General features: G+C 52.9%; 7 protein-coding genes across 7 annotated transcripts; 6 read left to right on the top strand and 1 right to left on the bottom strand.

Annotated features, from left to right (window-relative positions):
• Positions 1 to 161: 161 nt before the first annotated feature.
• Positions 162 to 3148, top strand: K460DRAFT_395277 (uncharacterized protein). The gene is made up of 2 exons (XM_040936040.1): positions 162 to 2545; positions 2596 to 3148. Exons 1-2 carry the CDS (start codon positions 455 to 457, stop codon positions 2761 to 2763), a joined length of 2259 nt encoding a protein of 752 aa, XP_040788245.1. The 5' UTR covers positions 162 to 454; the 3' UTR covers positions 2764 to 3148.
• A 1471-nt stretch (positions 3149 to 4619) lies between these two features.
• K460DRAFT_366526 (glucosamine-fructose-6-phosphate aminotransferase) lies at positions 4620 to 7476 on the top strand. The gene is made up of 4 exons (XM_040933394.1): positions 4620 to 4766; positions 4840 to 4910; positions 4999 to 5230; positions 5298 to 7476. The coding sequence occupies exons 1-4, from the start codon at positions 4762 to 4764 to the stop codon at positions 7069 to 7071; spliced, it is 2082 nt and encodes a 693-aa protein (XP_040788246.1). The 5' UTR covers positions 4620 to 4761; the 3' UTR covers positions 7072 to 7476.
• Positions 7382 to 8384, top strand: K460DRAFT_113131 (6,7-dimethyl-8-ribityllumazine synthase-like protein). The gene is made up of 3 exons (XM_040926568.1): positions 7382 to 7542; positions 7612 to 7777; positions 7848 to 8384. Exons 1-3 carry the CDS (start codon positions 7500 to 7502, stop codon positions 8269 to 8271), a joined length of 633 nt encoding a protein of 210 aa, XP_040788247.1. The 5' UTR covers positions 7382 to 7499; the 3' UTR covers positions 8272 to 8384.
• A 416-nt stretch (positions 8385 to 8800) lies between these two features.
• Positions 8801 to 9225, top strand: K460DRAFT_113083 (uncharacterized protein). The gene has a single exon (XM_040926567.1). The coding sequence runs from the start codon at positions 8892 to 8894 to the stop codon at positions 9114 to 9116; it is 225 nt and encodes a 74-aa protein (XP_040788248.1). The 5' UTR covers positions 8801 to 8891; the 3' UTR covers positions 9117 to 9225.
• Positions 8949 to 13485, top strand: K460DRAFT_366529 (histone H3-K4 methyltransferase Set1). The gene is made up of 3 exons (XM_040933395.1): positions 8949 to 9946; positions 10023 to 13119; positions 13174 to 13485. Exons 1-3 carry the CDS (start codon positions 9335 to 9337, stop codon positions 13275 to 13277), a joined length of 3813 nt encoding a protein of 1270 aa, XP_040788249.1. The 5' UTR covers positions 8949 to 9334; the 3' UTR covers positions 13278 to 13485.
• A 314-nt stretch (positions 13486 to 13799) lies between these two features.
• On the bottom strand, positions 13800 to 16651 carry K460DRAFT_312336 (uncharacterized protein). Its single transcript, XM_040930214.1, has 4 exons — positions 16434 to 16651; positions 14971 to 16373; positions 14294 to 14455; positions 13800 to 14102 (listed from the first exon to the last, which is right to left on the bottom strand). Exons 1-4 carry the CDS (start codon positions 16491 to 16493, stop codon positions 13955 to 13957), a joined length of 1773 nt encoding a protein of 590 aa, XP_040788250.1. The 5' UTR covers positions 16494 to 16651; the 3' UTR covers positions 13800 to 13954.
• A 288-nt stretch (positions 16652 to 16939) lies between these two features.
• On the top strand, positions 16940 to 17951 carry K460DRAFT_338141 (oxidoreductase). Its single transcript, XM_040931034.1, has 2 exons — positions 16940 to 17196; positions 17249 to 17951. The coding sequence occupies exons 1-2, from the start codon at positions 16979 to 16981 to the stop codon at positions 17820 to 17822; spliced, it is 792 nt and encodes a 263-aa protein (XP_040788251.1). The 5' UTR covers positions 16940 to 16978; the 3' UTR covers positions 17823 to 17951.
• The last annotated feature ends 324 nt before the right edge of the window (positions 17952 to 18275 follow it).

The raw sequence follows: 18275 nt of genomic DNA on the forward strand, positions 1-18275 counted from the left end.
GAAGTGACAGCTTTGAAACCCGCGCGTGAAGCGATGACGCCGGCGCTACATCAACAGCAAGGTGAACAACTATCATGCTTCTGAAGAGTTTAGCGGCTTAGCCTTCGCATCCACTTCGGACGGTTGCAAGGGTGCAGCTTGTGACTAGGTCATCCCGCGCACCCCACGCCATATCTTTGCAGCGAATGACTTCAGTCCTTCGGCTCAGTCCTCGAAACGGCCCTTTCTGCGCGTTCTTCTCTCCTTCGCATCTTTCTTGACCCGGTCGTTCTTTTGCTGGCCGCCCAGTACGCTCTCATAGCCTGAAGAACCCCCCCAAACTCTCGCGACTGATTTCAGTGCATCCAGTCCTCTGTCGCTGACGTTACACACTGATTATCGAGCTTCAGCATCAACTGGTAGCTGACTGCCGAAGCTTGATAGCAGGTGCAAGACGTAGTTTTTCAATCCAGAAATGGCAGGCGATCGCTCAGAGTCTTCGAGACCACTAGCAGTCCCTTCTTCGCCGCGAGAATCCGGCCAAAGCTCCCCAGCAGAGTCACAATCCGTGACACGGGCAGAGTCTATCGCGAGACTGGGCTCACCCGTTCCTTCTGCTCCAACCGCCTCGGCTGTGCGCCAAATACCAACCCCAGCTCAGCTCGAGGACTCGCCCTCGGCACAAACACCATTAGCAGGACGTACAGACCAGTCCTCGCTGCCCGGCCCAGGCGCGTCGGCTCTTTCGTCAGCGTTGAAAGAGTCACTCGGTAGAAGCCCCCCGCGATTCGGTACACCGCCTATACAACCGCAATCGCCAGCCCAGCAAACGCCTTCCTTTCGCGGCCCCCCGAGCAATTACGGCTCTTTTGACGGTCGAGGTCGCTCGCCTGTGCCTTACGAAGATCCCGAGATTGTCCGGCGCCATTTGGTCGGGCAGCATGCGTCACCCAGCAGGTCAAATCGAGGATTCATAGGCGATGACGATACACAGTCGCAGGGTAAGCGGGCTTTGGATGAGGAGGAAGCAGAGTTCTCGAGTCTGCAGCTCCAAGGCGGCGATATCACAAGGCAGATATACAGGTGGAGCGAGCAGCAACAGGCGGAGGAGCAGGGCAAGATGCAGCGGAGCAAGAGCTTCCATGGATCTCAACGTCGCCCAGACGAAGAAGTTTTAGACATCGACTCCATAAGACAGCCAGGAGGGTTCAGACGGAATTACTTGCGCAGAGCTGCCGGTAGTCCGTCTCCAGCCCCGGGCCCGTCTGGTTATGGTACTGTCCGCCAGTCTCGACAACAGCCCCAGGTCTTTACGAGCAACTTCCTCGAGTTCTTGACACTCTACGGCCATTTCGCCGGTGAATCGCTCGAAGAAGATGACGAAGTACTCGGCCCAGATGAATATTTCTCTTCAGATGCTCTGGACTCTGGGGAGCACTCGGAGGATGAGGACCGTGAGTATGGCGAATCGAGTGCCCTACTCACACCTGGAAAACGCCGCAAGCGGAAACCGAAGAAAACGGGCAACGGCAGTCCAACCGGCGCAGCTATGTTGCTCCTCAAGTCTTTTGTCGGCACTGGCGTGCTTTTCCTTCCTCGCGCCTTTCTTAACGGCGGTATGCTCTTCTCAAACCTGGTCCTTCTCGGTGTGGCAGGTCTATCTTACGCCTGCTTCGTTCTACTTGTCTCTACTCGACTTGTAGTTGAACATTCCTTTGGTGACATGGGCTTTCATCTATACGGGAAGTGGATGCGTAACATGATCAACTTCTCCCTCGTCATCTCCCAGGTCGGCTTCTCCTCGGCTTACATCGTCTTCGTCTCCGAAAACATGCAGGCTTTCGTCTTAGCGGTGTCGAATTGCAGGACAAACATTGACATCAAGGTTATGATATTGATGCAGATGGTCATTTTCTTGCCCCTGTCTCTCTACCGCAACATCAACAATATCCAGAAGCTTGCCCTAGTGGCGGACCTGTTCATCCTTCTCGGACTCGTGTACCTATACTACTACGACCTCTTCACCATCGTCCACCAAGGCGGCATTTCTGACATCGCCGCGTTCAATCCCAGAGACTGGACCCTGTTCATTGGTACCGCCATCTTTACCTTTGAAGGCATTGGTCTCATCATTCCAATTCAAACCGGCATGAAAGACCCGAAGAAGTTCCCCAAGGTTCTCGGAGGCGTCATGATTATCATTACTGTTGTGTTCCTCAGCGCAGGAGCACTGTCCTACGCGGCATTTGGGTCCAAGACGAAGACTGTTGTTCTACTGAACATGCCTCAGGATAACAAGTTTGTCAATGGCGTCCAGTTCATCTACTCGCTCGCCATCCTGCTCTCGACCCCGTTGCAAATCTATCCCGCGATTGAGATCACTAGCCAACAACTGTTCAGTAGAACAGGCAAGTACAACCCGTACGTCAAGTGGAAGAAAAACTTCTTTCGCTTCTTCATGGTCTTGGTGTGCGCCATGCTCGCCTGGGCTGGTGCAGGTGATCTCGATAAGTTTGTCAGTCTGGTAGGAAGCTTTGCCTGCATCCCGTTAGTCTTTATATACCCTGTAAGTGTGCTTCCTCCTTTCTAGAAATAGTATGTACTAACGATGCACAGCCTATGCTCCACTACAGGGCTGTTGCCCGAACGACCGTCGCTCGTGTGATAGACGTCTTACTTGGTATCCTCGGTGTGGTCGGCATGGGTTATACTACCGCCCTTACGATTAACAGCTGGGTCAATGGTGGTGCTCCAAAGGCTCCAGGGTACTGCGACAGCCGTTGATTGGGAGCTTCTCTCGAGCATGGCGCTTTCATCTACCTCATTTTCATCTCTTGCCGCATTTTAGCGATATAAATCAGCATCTCCGTCTCGCATTTGACTCAGCATTAGAGCCATGCGGTTGTAGTAGAAATATGGGTGGTTGTTATGAAGATCTGATGCAACCTCAAGTTATATTAGATTGAAGTAGTGGGGCTCACGCCTCTCAAGGAGCATCATCGAGCGCAATATCATCTATTTGTAACACGAAGGTCATTGCTCTGTTTGATCGCATGTCCTTGTATCAGCTTAGCCTGTCGATTGCACATTGATTGCCATGAATGGTTGGTCGTCGCATATAGTAGTCATGAAAATCGATTGACGACGGCAATTTCAACGAGTATGTTAGGAATGTTTGAACGACGGCGTGAGCGAACCATTGCCACACGAGACTATAGTTTGCACTAGACTATGCGATGGATGCGAGCCCTCGAGCTAGTCATCTTCTATTCGGCCGAGTATTTCACGAGAATCGCCACCCAGGAAGCGAGCATTTGGCAGGTATGGGCGAGCTTCAATCTGAGATGGACCCACGCTGAAGCCGAGGCCTTGGCTTCCGGAAGATGGCAAACGATTATGTCAATACATGGCGAGTCAGATGCGCTGCACCAAGTACATGCAGGGCGCGTAAGGCCGGGGCGAGCTAAGCTCGATTGTAAGGCTGAAGTGCGGCTGATACTCGTTGACGCCACGTAGTGGGGTTGGGAGGCCTAACGTCTAGGTATCTGGCGGTCAAGATGCTGGCCGATACATGACTGGGGAGAGAGTTCACACTGGCACGCCGTGCCAGAGCTGAGACGGCCAAGTATCAGACAATAAGCTAAGCTGCCCAGAGGGACAAGCGTGCAGGGGGCCTACCAAATGCTTACCGTCCAGCCGCAGAAGAGACAGATACGCCCAAAGTCTCAGCCTGCTCCTACACGTTGACCTTCTGATTTCGTGATTCGTTCACGAGGCAAGCCACTGCGCTCTGGGGATGTGCTTCACTGCGTGAGAGTGTGAGAATGAGGCATGCATGGCAGAAACGCAGACTGTTTCTCACCGTCTGATAACGACATTGGCTCCAAAGCAAAAAAGCAAAAGCTGCAGAGAGACGGAACATCTCCCGCCGTTTAGTGGGCCCTGGAGGTGAGGTACTGGCCCACACTCTTTACCTAGCCAGCGGAAAGCCCGTGAGAGAAGCGAATAGCGATTGGCGGCAAGCGTTCCTCGTCTGGAGTCGGAGCCGTAGCCATACGTGGCCTGGGATGTCGCTGCTGACGTCGTAATCCATGGTGTTGAGTTTTTGCTTGTGCAGAAATAGAATGGTTTTCCTAAGCAGCCCATGAAACCGCTACTCGCGTCGCCCGTTGAGATACGAGCAGTTGGCAGTTAGTCGCCGCAATGGCAGCAGCGTGATCAGAGAATTCCAGCACTGTTGACAGAAAATGGTAGAAAAACGAGCTTAGTGTTGCTATTTTGGAACCACTGCGCCATCGTCCCTGAAAACAATAGCGGCGATCTTCCATGGGTGCCAGGAGCAGTAACGGGCGTGATTGGAGGACAAGGTCGTCGACTCCGATCGTGGCCTTCATCCCGAGAACATGACGGAATAGGGGAGGGGGATGTTGCAGAGAAAGAGGAACTGATGTGACGTTCTGCCATGGAACACGGTGCGACAATGTCAGTGTAGCAGGGCGCGAGAAGAGAAATTCAAGGATGGTGGAGGCGCCCCGGACCCATGCGTATGGCTGCACTGGCGAGGCTAGCTGAGGGGAGAAAGTGGAGTGCCTCTGCTCTGTTGGGGCTTGCGCTTGGCTCATGAAGATATAAAGCTACCAACACCATCCACCGCTTTTTGCTCTTCTCCCACCATCTGTCCTCTTCTCCCACCCCTACCCTTCTCTACTACCCCTAATTGAAGCCGACAACCTTATCCCTCGCTTTTATTTACATCCAACCCAGTTCTCTCGTTGCCTCGCCATGTGGTAGGTTCAACTGCCCCGCTATTCTCCCCCCCCGATGCCTCAGCGTAAACAGAACTAACAAAGCCCTTTGAAGCGGTATCTTTGGCTACATCAACTACCTGGTGGAGAAGGACAGGAAGTACATTCTCAACACACTCATCAATGGTAAGTTTCCCTTCTTAGCCGCACTTTTTCCGTGCGACAGCCGCTCAGCGGAGCCCAGAGATGCGTTGCTAACAAGTCTCCTCCACAGGCCTCCAACGCCTAGAGTACCGCGGCTACGACTCAGCCGGTCTTGCCATCGACGGCGACAAGAAGAATGAGGTCTACGCAGTCAAGGAGGTCGGCAAGGTCGCCTCGCTGAAGAAGCTCGTCGATGAGCAAAACTTCGACTTGAACAAGGTCTTCGACTCGCATGCCGGTATTGCTCACACACGATGGGCCACCCATGGTCCTCCTTCGCGCGTCAACTGCCATCCCCACAGGTATGTCACGCGTCCCGCACGTCACCTCCAATGTCTCTGTGCGCGAGGCTAATCCGTCACCCAATAGGTCCGACCCCGACTGGGAATTCGCTGTCGTCCACAATGGCATCATCACAAACTACAAGGAGTTGAAGACGCTGCTCGAGAGCAAGGGCTTCAAGTTCGAGACTGAGACCGACACCGAGGCTATCGCAAAGCTCACAAAGTACATCTACTCTGAGCACCCTGACCTGAGCTTCCCCGCTCTCGTCAAGGCCGTAATCAAGGAGCTTCAGGGAGCATTCGGTCTTCTCCTAAAGTCTGTGCACTTCCCTCACGAGGTGGTCGCTGCCCGCAAGGGTTCTCCCCTTGTTATCGGTGTGCGGACACAGAGGAAGATGAAGGTCGACTTTGTCGATGTTGAGTACAACGACGAGGGTGCTGCCCTCCCCGCCGAGAGCGCGTCCCACAACGCTGCGCTCAAGAAGACGAACAACTTGCTCGCACCGCCTGACAAGTCGCTCCTTCACCGATCGCAATCCCGCGCTTTCCTCTCTGACGACGGCGTCCCGATGCCCACCGAGTTCTTCCTCTCCTCCGACCCAGCCTCCATTGTCGAGCACACCAAAAAGGTTCTGTACCTTGAGGACGACGATATCGCACACATTCACGAGGGTTCGCTGAACATCCACCGCCTCCACAGGGACGATGGTTCCTCCAACGTCCGTACCATCCAGACTCTTGAGATCCAGCTTCAGGAGATCATGAAGGGCCGCTTCGACCACTTCATGCAGAAGGAGATTTTCGAGCAGCCCGAGTCCGTCGTCAACGCTATGCGTGGTCGTCTCGACGCTGTCAACAAGACCGTCACTCTTGGTGGCCTTCGCCAATACCTCGCAACCATCAGGCGATGCCGAAGGATTATTTTCATTGCTTGCGGTACCTCTTACCACTCTTGCATGGCTGTCCGCGGTATTTTCGAGGAGCTGACAGAGATCCCCATTGCCGTTGAGCTGGCCTCCGATTTCTTGGATCGTAAAGCACCAGTTTTCCGCGACGACACTTGTGTTTTCGTCTCACAGTCCGGTGAGACCGCAGATTCGCTCATGGCCCTCCGCTACTGCTTGGAGCGTGGTGCTCTTACTGTTGGTATTGTCAACAATGTCGGTTCCTCCATCTCCCTCCTCACCCACTGCGGTGTCCACATCAACGCTGGTCCCGAGATCGGTGTTGCCTCCACCAAGGCGTACACATCCCAGTTCGTCTGCATGGTCATGTTTGCGCTGTCTCTCAGTGAGGATCGTGCGTCCAAGCAAAAGAGGCGCGGCGAGATTATGGAAGGTCTTACCAAGGTCTCAGAGCAGTTCAAGGAGGTGCTCAAGCTCGACCAGCCCATCAAGAAGCTTTGCGAGAGGTTCAAGGACCAAAAGTCCTTGTTGCTCCTTGGTCGTGGCTCTCAGCATGCCACTGCCCTCGAGGGTGCCCTCAAGATCAAGGAAATCTCCTACCTCCATTGCGAGGCTGTCATGTCTGGTGAGCTCAAGCACGGTGTGCTCGCCCTGGTTGACGAGAACCTCCCGATTGTCATGATCCTTACCCGCGACGAAATCTTCGCAAAGTCGCTCAACGCCTACCAACAGGTCATTGCTCGTTCTGGACGGCCCATCATCATCTGCAACGAGAACGACCCCGAGTTCCCCACGGACAAGACGGACAAGATTGAGGTGCCTAGCAACGTTGACTGCTTGCAGGGCTTGATCAACGTCATTCCTCTGCAGCTTATGGCTTACTGGATGGCCGTTGCTGAGGGCCTCAATGTCGATATGCCCCGCAACCTTGCTAAGTCGGTCACTGTCGAGTAGAATGTATGTAGGATCTGGAATTGGCGTCACAGGAGTGAACATACTCTGGGTTTGATTGTTATTTTTGAAAGCTCCCGGAAGAAGCTCACGCGACATGTAGAAGATGAAACTATGTACTGGCCTTGGAAGCAGGGTTGCTCGGGCTCCGATATCACGTTGGAATGAAAATCTCTGTTTTCTAAACGCTTGTACCTCGTATGCTAATACAACCAAAATGGTGATGGAACGTTAGTGTTTGTTTCATGTGCCAGAGATGACGCTATGCGGGACCCCTGTCGTCTGTTGCGGGGCAGCTTACTGGAGCATTGAGGATACGGTTCCTGCATTCTTCGGCCCACCCAAGCAAACCATACCCCACGTCTGAGACACACTCACCACCTATATACGTACGTTTTGATATACCCATTGAATCTTCACAGACATCCACCATGGCGACTCTCAAAGGCCCGGGCGCACCCAAATCCTACGACGGTTCGTACAACCCCGCCATCCCACCATCATGCTCCACGCGCAGAGGTGCTCCAGACTAACACGTCACAGGCTCTGGACTCCGGATCGGCATTATCCATGCAAGATGGAATACAACGCTGATTGATGCGCTCCTCGACGGCACGAAGAAGGCGCTTGCGCAGGCGGGTGTGAAGGAGGAGAACATAGTGATTCAGAGTGTGCCCGGGAGCTATGAGCTGCCGTATGCTGTCAAGCAGTACGTCGAACCACATATTGGACGCAGGCCTCTCTGGATTCTACAAGAGACTGATGCAAGCGTTTTCTAGATTATACTCGGCCTCACAAGTCCAGTCCTCGTCCACGGGCGTTGTAGGCGCAGCCGCCGACCTCCTAGGCTCCGCATCAGACCTCACTCAACTCAACCTCACTTCGAAAGACACGTCGTCCAAGTCGACCGCGCCCTTTGACGCCTTGATCGCTATCGGTGTGCTGATAAAGGGCGAGACTATGCACTTTGAATACATTTCAGAAGCCGTCAGCCATGGGCTGATGCGGTTGCAGCTCGAAGGCAATGTGCCAGTCATATTTGGCTTGTTGACCTTGCTGAGCGAGGAGCAAGGGTTGCATAGGGCGGGGATTGCGGGCGCGGGGAAGAATGAGGGACATAATCATGGATTGGATTGGGGGAATGCGGCGGTGGAGTTGGGCGTCAAGCGGAAGGGGTGGGTTGAGGGCAAGTTTGTGGATTAGGTGGGCATTCTGGTACGACTGAAAGCATGTTATAGGACACGGCAAGGTCTGGCATTTGAAAGTGGCTAGCTACGCAAGGTAGTTTAGCTCAATGTAATCTCCTTCGCGAGCCCACATGGCTGCGCATTGCATAGGGCGTGCCTGCCTGTAGCTCTATCGCGCTCGACATGGAGAGAAAAGTCCGTCGTGTCCAGCGTCCATCAGGGTATATCGACTCTTGTGATTATGCACTCGGGTCGCTTTATCGTCGCGGCTCGTTGCGTCCCCTGCTGGAGAGTCGTGCTCACGTGCCATGCAAGAGTTGACGACAATTTCCGCGTCTATCTTAATTTAGTTGTCGCATGTCAATCTGTACCTAACGCATGCTATGGTGCCTCTTTGTATCTAACTGAGCGGTGTTACAGGCTGAGAAGAGGAGGGAGCGTGGGCGATCGCTGACGCAGGCGGCTGGAGGTTGGCAGACATGCGGCGTATGGGGGGGTGTTGTATGTAGAAATCGTCGCGCGAATACCGACGTGCGATTCTGAGGCGATATTCGTATGCAGGAGGTGATGCAGGAGATTGCGCGACAGCGTAGGCCGCTCCTGGGTGTGCGTTAGAGAACAAAGGTTGGGTGGGCAATGGGTTCGTTGGTGATGGGCGCTCCTCCTCCCCCTTTACCACTAGCCAGGCTTAGCGTCGAGATGCGCAAGACTTCACCTTGGAACCTCTCACATTCCAACAACGGCCGTATCTGCCACCAGCCCCCATCTGCACGCGCAGACGGCTGTCGGTTGCTCGCCCATCTCATCCTTTTCACTTCTTCATTCATCTCCGCTCCCCTGGCCCCCCTTGTAGGCCTTTGACACGTCTTCACCGCGTGTGCGCGTTGTCCACTTCCCCGTCCACTGGCCTGCAGCGCTGTCGAGTCCCGCAACCGCGCAGCCCTCTTACCCTCATCGCTCAACCGCACACAGCTCTCCCGGGATGGCGCGAGGAAATCTGTGCTGATTCAACGGACGCTAGGTATATGGGTGCGCCTTGACGGCGGAGCCATCACTTTGGAGCAGTGGTCCTCGACCACATGTCCACAGCAAGACGCGGTGAAAGAAGACAAGACAGGATTCTGCGACGGGCAGGTTCGCATCGCGCGGGCTCGTCCGTCCACTCGCCCTCGCCTTCAGCTTCGGCTGTCATCGCGTCATCAGCCGCCGGTGAAACACGCGCCACTAGCACGAGCAATAATTTATATTCACCCAACAACGATGCGCGGTGCCCAGGCGAGCTGCTAAACGACCTTGGCTCGCACTCCTCCACGCCTCCACCTTCGTCCACTCTGTCGGAGCCCTCAACCATGTCGCGTTGTGGTCAATATACATCTCTACACGCTCTTACACCCTTGACCAGCTCAGACTCGTCTCCACCTGGCAAGCTCCCTAGTCCGCGGTCCATCACATCTTCGTATGAGACCATGCACGCGACCTCTGCCTCCACTCGCGCGGCGCCATCGAGCGCGTCCAATAATGTCACCAACACCATCACCCCCATAAACACGCCGCCAGAGACGCGCATATCCGTGTTTCCTTCCGACGGCGTGCTAGGTCAGCGCCTGACCTACGACCCGCTCCTCGACCCGAAACTTGATAAAAAGGCGAGACAAAGCAGAACGCCAAAGTACACGTCGATATTGGATAAGGTACGTGATGGCTACAATTGAAAATCATAGATGTGGTCGTCCTGTGACGCTAAGGCTAACTTGACTTGTGTTACAGGGCGACCCATCTCCTCCTCCCGACCCGCGGCTGGCAATTGTTGGCTACTCTACCGGGAGCTATATTATCAAGACGGTGGGTCCAATTGCCCCGAAGACGAAAGTACGCATAGCCCCATATGTCGCCAAGCCATATTCTTTCGATTCCCGCATATCATGCGGCCCGGGACCCGCGACCCAAGTCGTCGTCACAGGATTTGACCCTTTAACCCCAGACGCCCAATTACGGGGTTTCTTCTCCACCTACGGCCAAGTAGAAAACGTTCGCAATCAGGTGCATCCCGACAATGGCAGCCCCTTGGGCATCTGTCTAGTCAAATTTCGCGACACTCCAGCTACGCGGGGCACAGTGGCCATCAAAGCATCAACATCAGCAAAGCGAGCCGAGCGGGAAGGCACAAACCAGCGCATTGGCCAGCAGTCTATCAAAGTGCACTCTGATCGCGAAGGCCGAAGATGCGCGAAATTGGTCGACTGGGCTGTACAGCAAACCCGCAAAGAGGAGGAGAAGTTGCGAGCTAAGCTGGCTGCAAAGTCGGCCTCGCTTGTGCCTCTAGTTACCCCAGGAAACTTTGATTTACCAGCAAATGTGCCGAAAGGCCCCTCTGGGAAAGGCGCACGACCGCCGATCCCGATACCTCGAGAACCCTTGTCGCGAAAGGCTGCGCTTTCGTATCTCATAGAACGAGAGCTAGTCAAACCAACCCTCAAACGGAAACCCTACCTTTTCATCTCGCACGCATATGTACCGGTCCTCAGCACGACAGTGGAACATCTCAAGAAGCGGTTGAAGAACTTTCGGTGGGCAGCTGTGCGGTGCGATCAGACTGGATACTATGTGCTCTTCGAAGAATCGAAGCGGGGCGAAGATGAGACCGTTCGCTGCTTCCGCGAGTGCCACATGCAAGCACTATTCACCTACGTGATGAACATGGAATGCAATCAATACGGTGACCCAGACTACGAGCGAAGTCCAAGCCCAGAGCGCGTAATGGCGGATAAGAAGCGCAAGGCCATAGATGAGCAGGTTGCACAGGAAGAAGCGGAAGATCTAGAATTCGAAAAGAAGCAGAGGGCAGACTCGTTAGATCCCGTGGTGGCAGCCCTTGAGCTACTCAAGCATGAGCTACAGGAAAAGGTCCTTAGCGACATCAAAACCCGCCTAGCTGCACCCACCATACTTGAGTTGATGGACCCCAATCTCCACGTGGCGAAGCGGCGAAAGCTCGACATCTCAGACCCACCAAAGAAGGAGGATGACATACGACCACCGATACTTCTGGCTCCTGGGTTGGATAACTTTGGAGCTGGCACACCAAGGTCCCGTGCTGCAGGGTTTGCTGGACGTGGTCGCAAGGCGCTTGGCCCGTACGACGCCAACCGACAACGTGGGAAGAAGCCCCCTCGAATCGTGAATGCCTTCGCAGACGAGCGAAGGAAGGCATCCGCCCCCAAACCCCGTGTCGCCCGTGGCCTTCATCGACAGATGATTGAAATGTTTGAACCGGAGGAATCGGACGATGAATCGCAAAGTGTTTTGACACGCGGTACGGAAGAGCAGGAAAGTCGACCTATCAGCCGCGCTCCTTCAACTGAAGTTGAGGAAGACGAAGAAGAGCAGTCATCAAGAGCCCACCGTGCCAAACGGCGTCGCATTGAAACCGGCTGGGGCGAGGATAGTGATGATGAGATGGACGATTCGCACGCTAGGAGCCTGCTTGCTCATTGCATCCACAAAGATCCCGAAAACATGGCCGAGAAAGAGCTGGAACAAGTGCTTGCCATTCTGCCACGTTCTTCGCCCATCTGGAAGAAGGCAGACAAAGCGCTCAAGGGTTTCAGGAGGTTGCGGAAGATTGAACAAGAAGCAGACGCAATCTTTGGCGTCGAGACAAGCCCGGTTGACAAACTTGATCCTGAAGTTATCATCACACAAGACGACGAAGCGCTCAAACCGATTGAGACAACCGAACTGCCTGAGACACTCAAGTCACTCAAGAAGAAGCAGAGCGCCACCAAATCCAAGAAGAAGACCAAGAAACAGCTGGAGGAAGAGGCCAAGGCTGCGAAGGTTGAATTATCGGAGATTGCGACACCCGTGGACGAAGATATTGCGGAAGTCAAAGATCAGAAAGAGATCACCGAAGTTCCTATCACAGAAGAGACACCAGAAGAAGACGAGCGAGGTTCCGTTTACTGGGGCGTATCTTCTGTCGAACCTCGCAAGACGGTTGAAGATGATCTGAGTGTGGTGATGGACATTGATGGTTGGCAACATATGCTCAAAGACGACGAGGATCTGCGTCACCTAAAGACGGTCATGGACTCCGTTGCTGCGGCGAACATCGGAGACGCTCAGTCTTGGGCTTGGAAGCAAAAATCTATCAAGCACCTCAATCGACCTGGCGAAGAAGGCGTCTCTCGCACCGAGACCAAGATCGAAGGTTACTATGTTCCAAATCCAACTGGATCAGCCAGGACAGAAGGTGTCAAGAAGATTCGCGAATCCGAGAAATCGAAGTACCTACCGCATCGTATTCGGGTTCAGAAACAACGCGAAGAACGCCAACGCCGAGCCAAACAGGAAGAACGAAGTGTCATTTCAGTGGAAGGCTTCAAGTTCCAGGCTTCGTCTCATAAGACATCGACAGCCAACTCCCGCGCCAACCGTGCCAACAATCGCCGCATGGTAAACGACATCAACATTTCCAAGAACATGTCCGGCGCCGAAGGTGATGCCTTGCGCTTCAACCAGCTTAAGAAGCGAAAGAAACTTGTCAAGTTCGACCGATCCGCCATCCACAACTGGGGCCTATACGCACAAGAGAGCATCGCCGCAAACGACATGATCATCGAATACGTCGGTGAGAAGGTGCGTCAGCGCGTTGCCGATTTGCGCGAGGCAAAGTATGACATGCAAGGCGTGGGCTCAAGTTACCTCTTCCGAATCGATGAAGATACGGTCATTGATGCAACGAAGATGGGTGGCATTGCAAGGTTCATCAACCATAGCTGTACGCCTAATTGCACAGCGAAGATTATTCGCGTGGACAACACGAAGCGCATCGTCATCTATGCGCTGCGAGACATTGGACAAGGTAAGAACCCCCGCGTCGACGCTAGTATGAAGAAGCTTGCTAACTTCAAGACAGATGAAGAACTCACTTACGACTACAAGTTCGAGCGCGAAATGGACGCTACGGATCGTATTCCTTGTCTCTGCGGTTCTGTCGGCTGCAAGGGCTTCCTCAACTAAGCCTCCACACATTACAACTTCCTTTTGCATCTCCGTTCAACCAACTATTTTTCCTGCGACGCTGTTTCAACACCATCTGATAGGGATTCGGATTTGAATAGCTTGGCTCAGGCTCCAAGCCGTACCCTGGCGCACTAGGTGCATCTACCGGCGTTATATATCTTGATATTTTCTACCGCCACTTGGCCGGCTCATGTATCATTCGAACAAAAGATCGGCGGGCGCTTCCATCACTTGCATCACGCTTGGTGTTCATCATTTGTACCATGTCAATTGGGTTCGTATCGGTCAGCGTAGAGGCTGACGACGAGTACGAGGTAATTCAAGACTTGGGTTGCTTTTGCGCAGGTTGCGCATACTGCATGGGGCTGGGTGGGTTGATGTGTGCGTACCTGCACGCTGTATGCGCTCGTGCGCAGATTTGTTAGTTATATTTGACTCTTTGAAAGAGTGGAACAATTGCATCTGCCTGCTTCACTTATATGGCAAACCTCTAGCATAAATGGGAATTTGAACATTTTTCTCAATTTGCATTCTTCCTAGTTGCAGCAGCCGGTCATCTTACAGGACATATTAGCATCAAATACCCTACTTCTCTTCAATCAAACTTAGCCACCGCAAGTCCCCATCTTTCACATACTTACCGCGCCAGGTACAAATCTGTCAGAACCCTCAGACTAACCACCAACGTGACTCAACTTCGTAGCAAACTTGTCTTGAAACAATGCCGTCGGCCACGCAGGGTCGTCCAGACTGGTCCATGGACCTGCAGCAAAGCCTGCGGATCGGTAGCAGAGGCGTGGGTCTTGAGGGCCGAGGGGGCGACTACCGCGTTGTCAGTAGGATTCAACATGTCCCATTTCTTTTTGTAATGTATGTTTGTTGGGGACGTTTAGTATATGGTGACAGTCATAGTAGGTAGGTATTGAGAAGCCCAGCTGATCCCACTCCATTGTGCCCTTCAAAGACCATAGCGTGCTTACTTGACGCTACGAAAAGAGAGGAAGGGGACTTACTTTGGAGTGTCGGTGGTGACGTGAGCTGGATGAGTACACGGGTGTGCTTCTTTCTCCGCATTTCGTATTTTGAGCGCCCATGGACATGTACCTACAGGGCTGGACATAGCATCCTCGGCGTGCGTAAACAGGCGATAATGTGCAAGTCTAGAACTGCGGTCACTAAAAGGGTTTGAGGCGTTAGAAAATGTAAGCAGAGCTAGGCAAGGGAAAATAATAACGGCCTGATGTCTAAATGAAACCCTGCGTAAGCGCACCTTCTCGTCGATGGGTCCATTGGTTCAAGGTTGTCTATGTACTTTACGAGGATGCGAAAGCGGAACTTCCTAGGAGTCTGTATATGGGCCAGGGACTCTCTATCCTGTGCTGAGTTCAGTTTTGGTCTTGCTTTTGTCATGTTGATACCGAGCATCTCGTTTGCGGGCGTGGAACCCTTCTCTTGGCTTCAGGCTCAGACCCGATGACAACGTGACTGACTTTGGGAAACCTGCTGTCTTCGTCCCCATCATGCACGCGTCGAGGAGCTTGGAAGCCTTGCTTCGATGCTGGGGCCGCCCAGGAAAGTTTTACAGGGGTTTTCTCTTTATTCTGTCGTGACTCGGGTAGTATGGCATAGGAAATGTGAAGTATTGGCATTTGCAGAGGGAAAAAAATAACCAAGGAGACTGTATACTTACCATGGATCTTTACGTTCTTCCTGCTGCTGCTTCTTCAAAATGTCGAGGATGATGCCGGCTTCTTTGATACCAAAGTGGTCGGCAATGTGCTGCAATTGCTTGACCGTCCATTCGCGAGTGGTGGGCAAGCAGTTGCGCGACCATGCCACGACGTACAGACTGAATATAAGGATGTAGACATCGAGGATGTGTGTCATGGTGTGCGTGTGTTGCGAGCTAGGGCTTGAAAGTCCACCGCCAGGTAATTTGTGTCGCGCGGCGAAGTCGCAGTTGGTCATCTGAGGAACAGAAGCACATATCTCTCGGGTCATTTCTATAATTGTAACTTTGGCTCGATTAGACTGGGCTTCGCTCTCTTGGTCTTGACTTTTCATGCAGGACTCGACTATCTCTTCACCAAGGAGGATCCTTGTCAACCGTAACACGTTCCACATTTGTGTTATCATCCGGTTGGGATATACGTCGAAGAACCCGTCGAGCGCAACGACTCTGCTATCGTGGCCAGAAACAAATTTCCGGTCGTAAGTCCATGCTGGAGCTGCTTCAAGAGCAACGGTTTGGAGCTCTTGGTCCTTATCAAGGCTTCTTGCCACTCTCTCTTCCGGCGTCAGCGTTCCCCTGCGCATTTCAGCTGCTAGATCTGCAACGTCAAGCATGACACCACTCAAGGTCCATTTGGGGTATGTTGTATCGAGAAATTGAGCCGCGTGTCTTCTGATCTTTCGAATCTCTTCCGGAATGGGCCGCCCAGTACTCAATGCACAAATCGTTGCGTTAAGCGAGAGTCCCATAAGAGCCCTCAACTCAGAACTCTCAGTGAATTGTTCGACACCGCGTAGCTTGACCAACGCTAGCGCACCTTCTACATGCGCATGCCGCGAGGTATTGACCTCAGAGGCTGACTTCATGATCTTTTCAAAGAGGTCAAGTAATAGAGCTCCATCAAACGTGGTTGTAGCCCTTGCCTTCGCCGGATCCTGCAACTCCTTGTTGATTTTCCCGAGTGCCAAACAGTATTTCCTCCGTGCCAGATCCTTGGCCGTTGGCGACGAGACCTGATGCGAGAGAAACGCAAGACTAACGGCATCAATTCCTAGGCTCACATGCTCAGGGGTGACATTCTGATCTAGGTACTGGAAGAGGAAACTCCAAGTCCGGCTAAAGTCCGAGACGTAGTAGGCAAAGAATATGTCCCGCCCCAGGGCTTGGAGATCCTGCGGCAGGTGTCGAAACTTGATAGGAACATTCAATTGCTTGCTTTGAGTAAGGCCCGCGTTACTGAGTGCTTTTGATCGCACGAGCTCGGTTTCGTCATTGATGCGGACTGACTCTGTGTCTCGATAGCCATCGCATGGTTCCCCAGCACGAATGCAAGAGCGACAACTGGGCCGTTGCTGATCGCACTATGCGCCAAGTTAGCTTGTGAGAAATGATTCAATACTTTTTTAAAGAAAGAAGCATACTCGGAGTCTCCTCTGCCGGCACCTGAGACAGGCCTTCGATGGTTTTCCGCGGAATACCATTAGCTCATTTCGCTTTGGACGTGAACGGCATCGGTGAGCTTCCAGAAACCGCTGGTAGGAAACAAGAGAGTGGACAACTGACGCCGAAATGCTGCCCGAATCTGGTATGCAGCTCTGCAAAGGGAGAGAAGAAGCTGCAGCGGGCTGTAGCACTTGATGTTCACCCCTCTGTCTCTGGGTCACCAGCCGCAGTCCTAGGCTAATCCAAATACAGGATGCATTTCGTGCAACGCTGACTCGGCGATAACCGTGCAACCTTAGTCTCTTAACGTTCCATTGATGATAATAGCGGAGTTAAAAGCTTAAAAGCGTTCATTCAGCGGCGTTAAAGATGTCACACAGATTTGCTCGAGGCAGTGGATGATGTTGAATGAAGCCTAGATGGACGATCATATAAGTAGGAGAGAGGTGCGCCTTAGAAGCCCATCGTAATCATCACCTGTTAGAGCACTTCCTCGGGTCCCTCAATTAAACACATCTCAGTCATGTCTTTCCCATTCAAACATGTCCTCCTAATTGGAGCCACAGCTGGCATTGGTCAAGCTATGGCCCACCGCTTTATATCTGAAGGCGTGAAGGTCACAGCAGTCGGGCGACGACAAGAACGTCTGGATCAGTTTATCGCGCAGCACGGCAGCGACAAGGCATCTGGTCTCGTCTTTGACATCGCTAACTTGGATGGCATACCGGATTTCGTGGAGACGTAAGGCTGACGTTCTATGTCATGTGGAACAATTGAAGCTGACAACGGATAGTGTCGCGCAAGCACACCCTTCGATCGATTGTGTGTTCCTCAACGCCGGGACTCAGTCTTGCGCCGACTTCTCAAAGCCGGATACTGTGGACCTAAATGTTTTCCATCGCGAGATAACCATCAACTTTACCTCGTTCGTTACCTTGGTGCACGCGTTTCTCCCGCACCTTCTAAAACACCCCGAGCCGGCTAGTCTAGTCTTCACGGGCACACAAGTGACTCTCATACCTGCCTTCGTCATGCCAGCCTACTGCTCTTCCAAAGCTGCTCTCGAATCTTTCATTCTGTGCCTGCGAGAGCAAATGCGAGATACCAATGTGAAGGTAATGCATATTAGTCCTGGTCCAGTGCGTACTGAATTGCATGACAATGCAATGGGCAAAGATACAGGTAGCAAGTTTGGCATGGCATTAACGGAATTTGTGGATCAGGCGTATACAGGATTGGCTGAGGGCAAGGCGGACATCTATCCGGGTACGGTAGGAGGATCGACGAAGGAGCAGTTCCTAGAGCTTGTTGAGAAGAGAGATGAGGCGTTTGCGAGGCTTTCCGGGTTGCTTAGGGGTATGCACTAAGGGGATGGTGACCTAGCAAGGTGTACATCTGCGGAGGCGACTGGAAGTGCCGGTGGGCTCTTACCTGTTAGTATAGCCAGATTCTTACAAACTACAAGGTTATGTTTCGACTTAGAAAGCATTGAGGCCTGATAGCTTGTTCAAGCTAGACAATGGCCCAAGTGAGACGCTAATAACATTTTCATCCCCTAGAATCGGTGTCGTGGTCAGATATTAGACTGATACCTATATTCAATCTCCTCAAGGAGCTGTATGATGGGCCGATTCCAAGATACTGACAGCATAACGAAACGAAACATGAGGCCGCCCGACAGTCTCTCAGCAATTCATACCTTCTGCCTCGCTCTTTTTAGATAGCTGAATCCTACTAGCATACCCTTTCGGTCGGGGGCTATTGCGGATTCAAGCACACAAAGGGTCTCCCTTGGAGAAGCGTCATCGCAACAGGTGAGC

Source organism: Cucurbitaria berberidis (assembly GCF_010015615.1).
Source record: "Cucurbitaria berberidis CBS 394.84 unplaced genomic scaffold K460scaffold_3, whole genome shotgun sequence".
Classification (NCBI taxonomy): domain Eukaryota; kingdom Fungi; phylum Ascomycota; class Dothideomycetes; order Pleosporales; family Cucurbitariaceae; genus Cucurbitaria; species Cucurbitaria berberidis.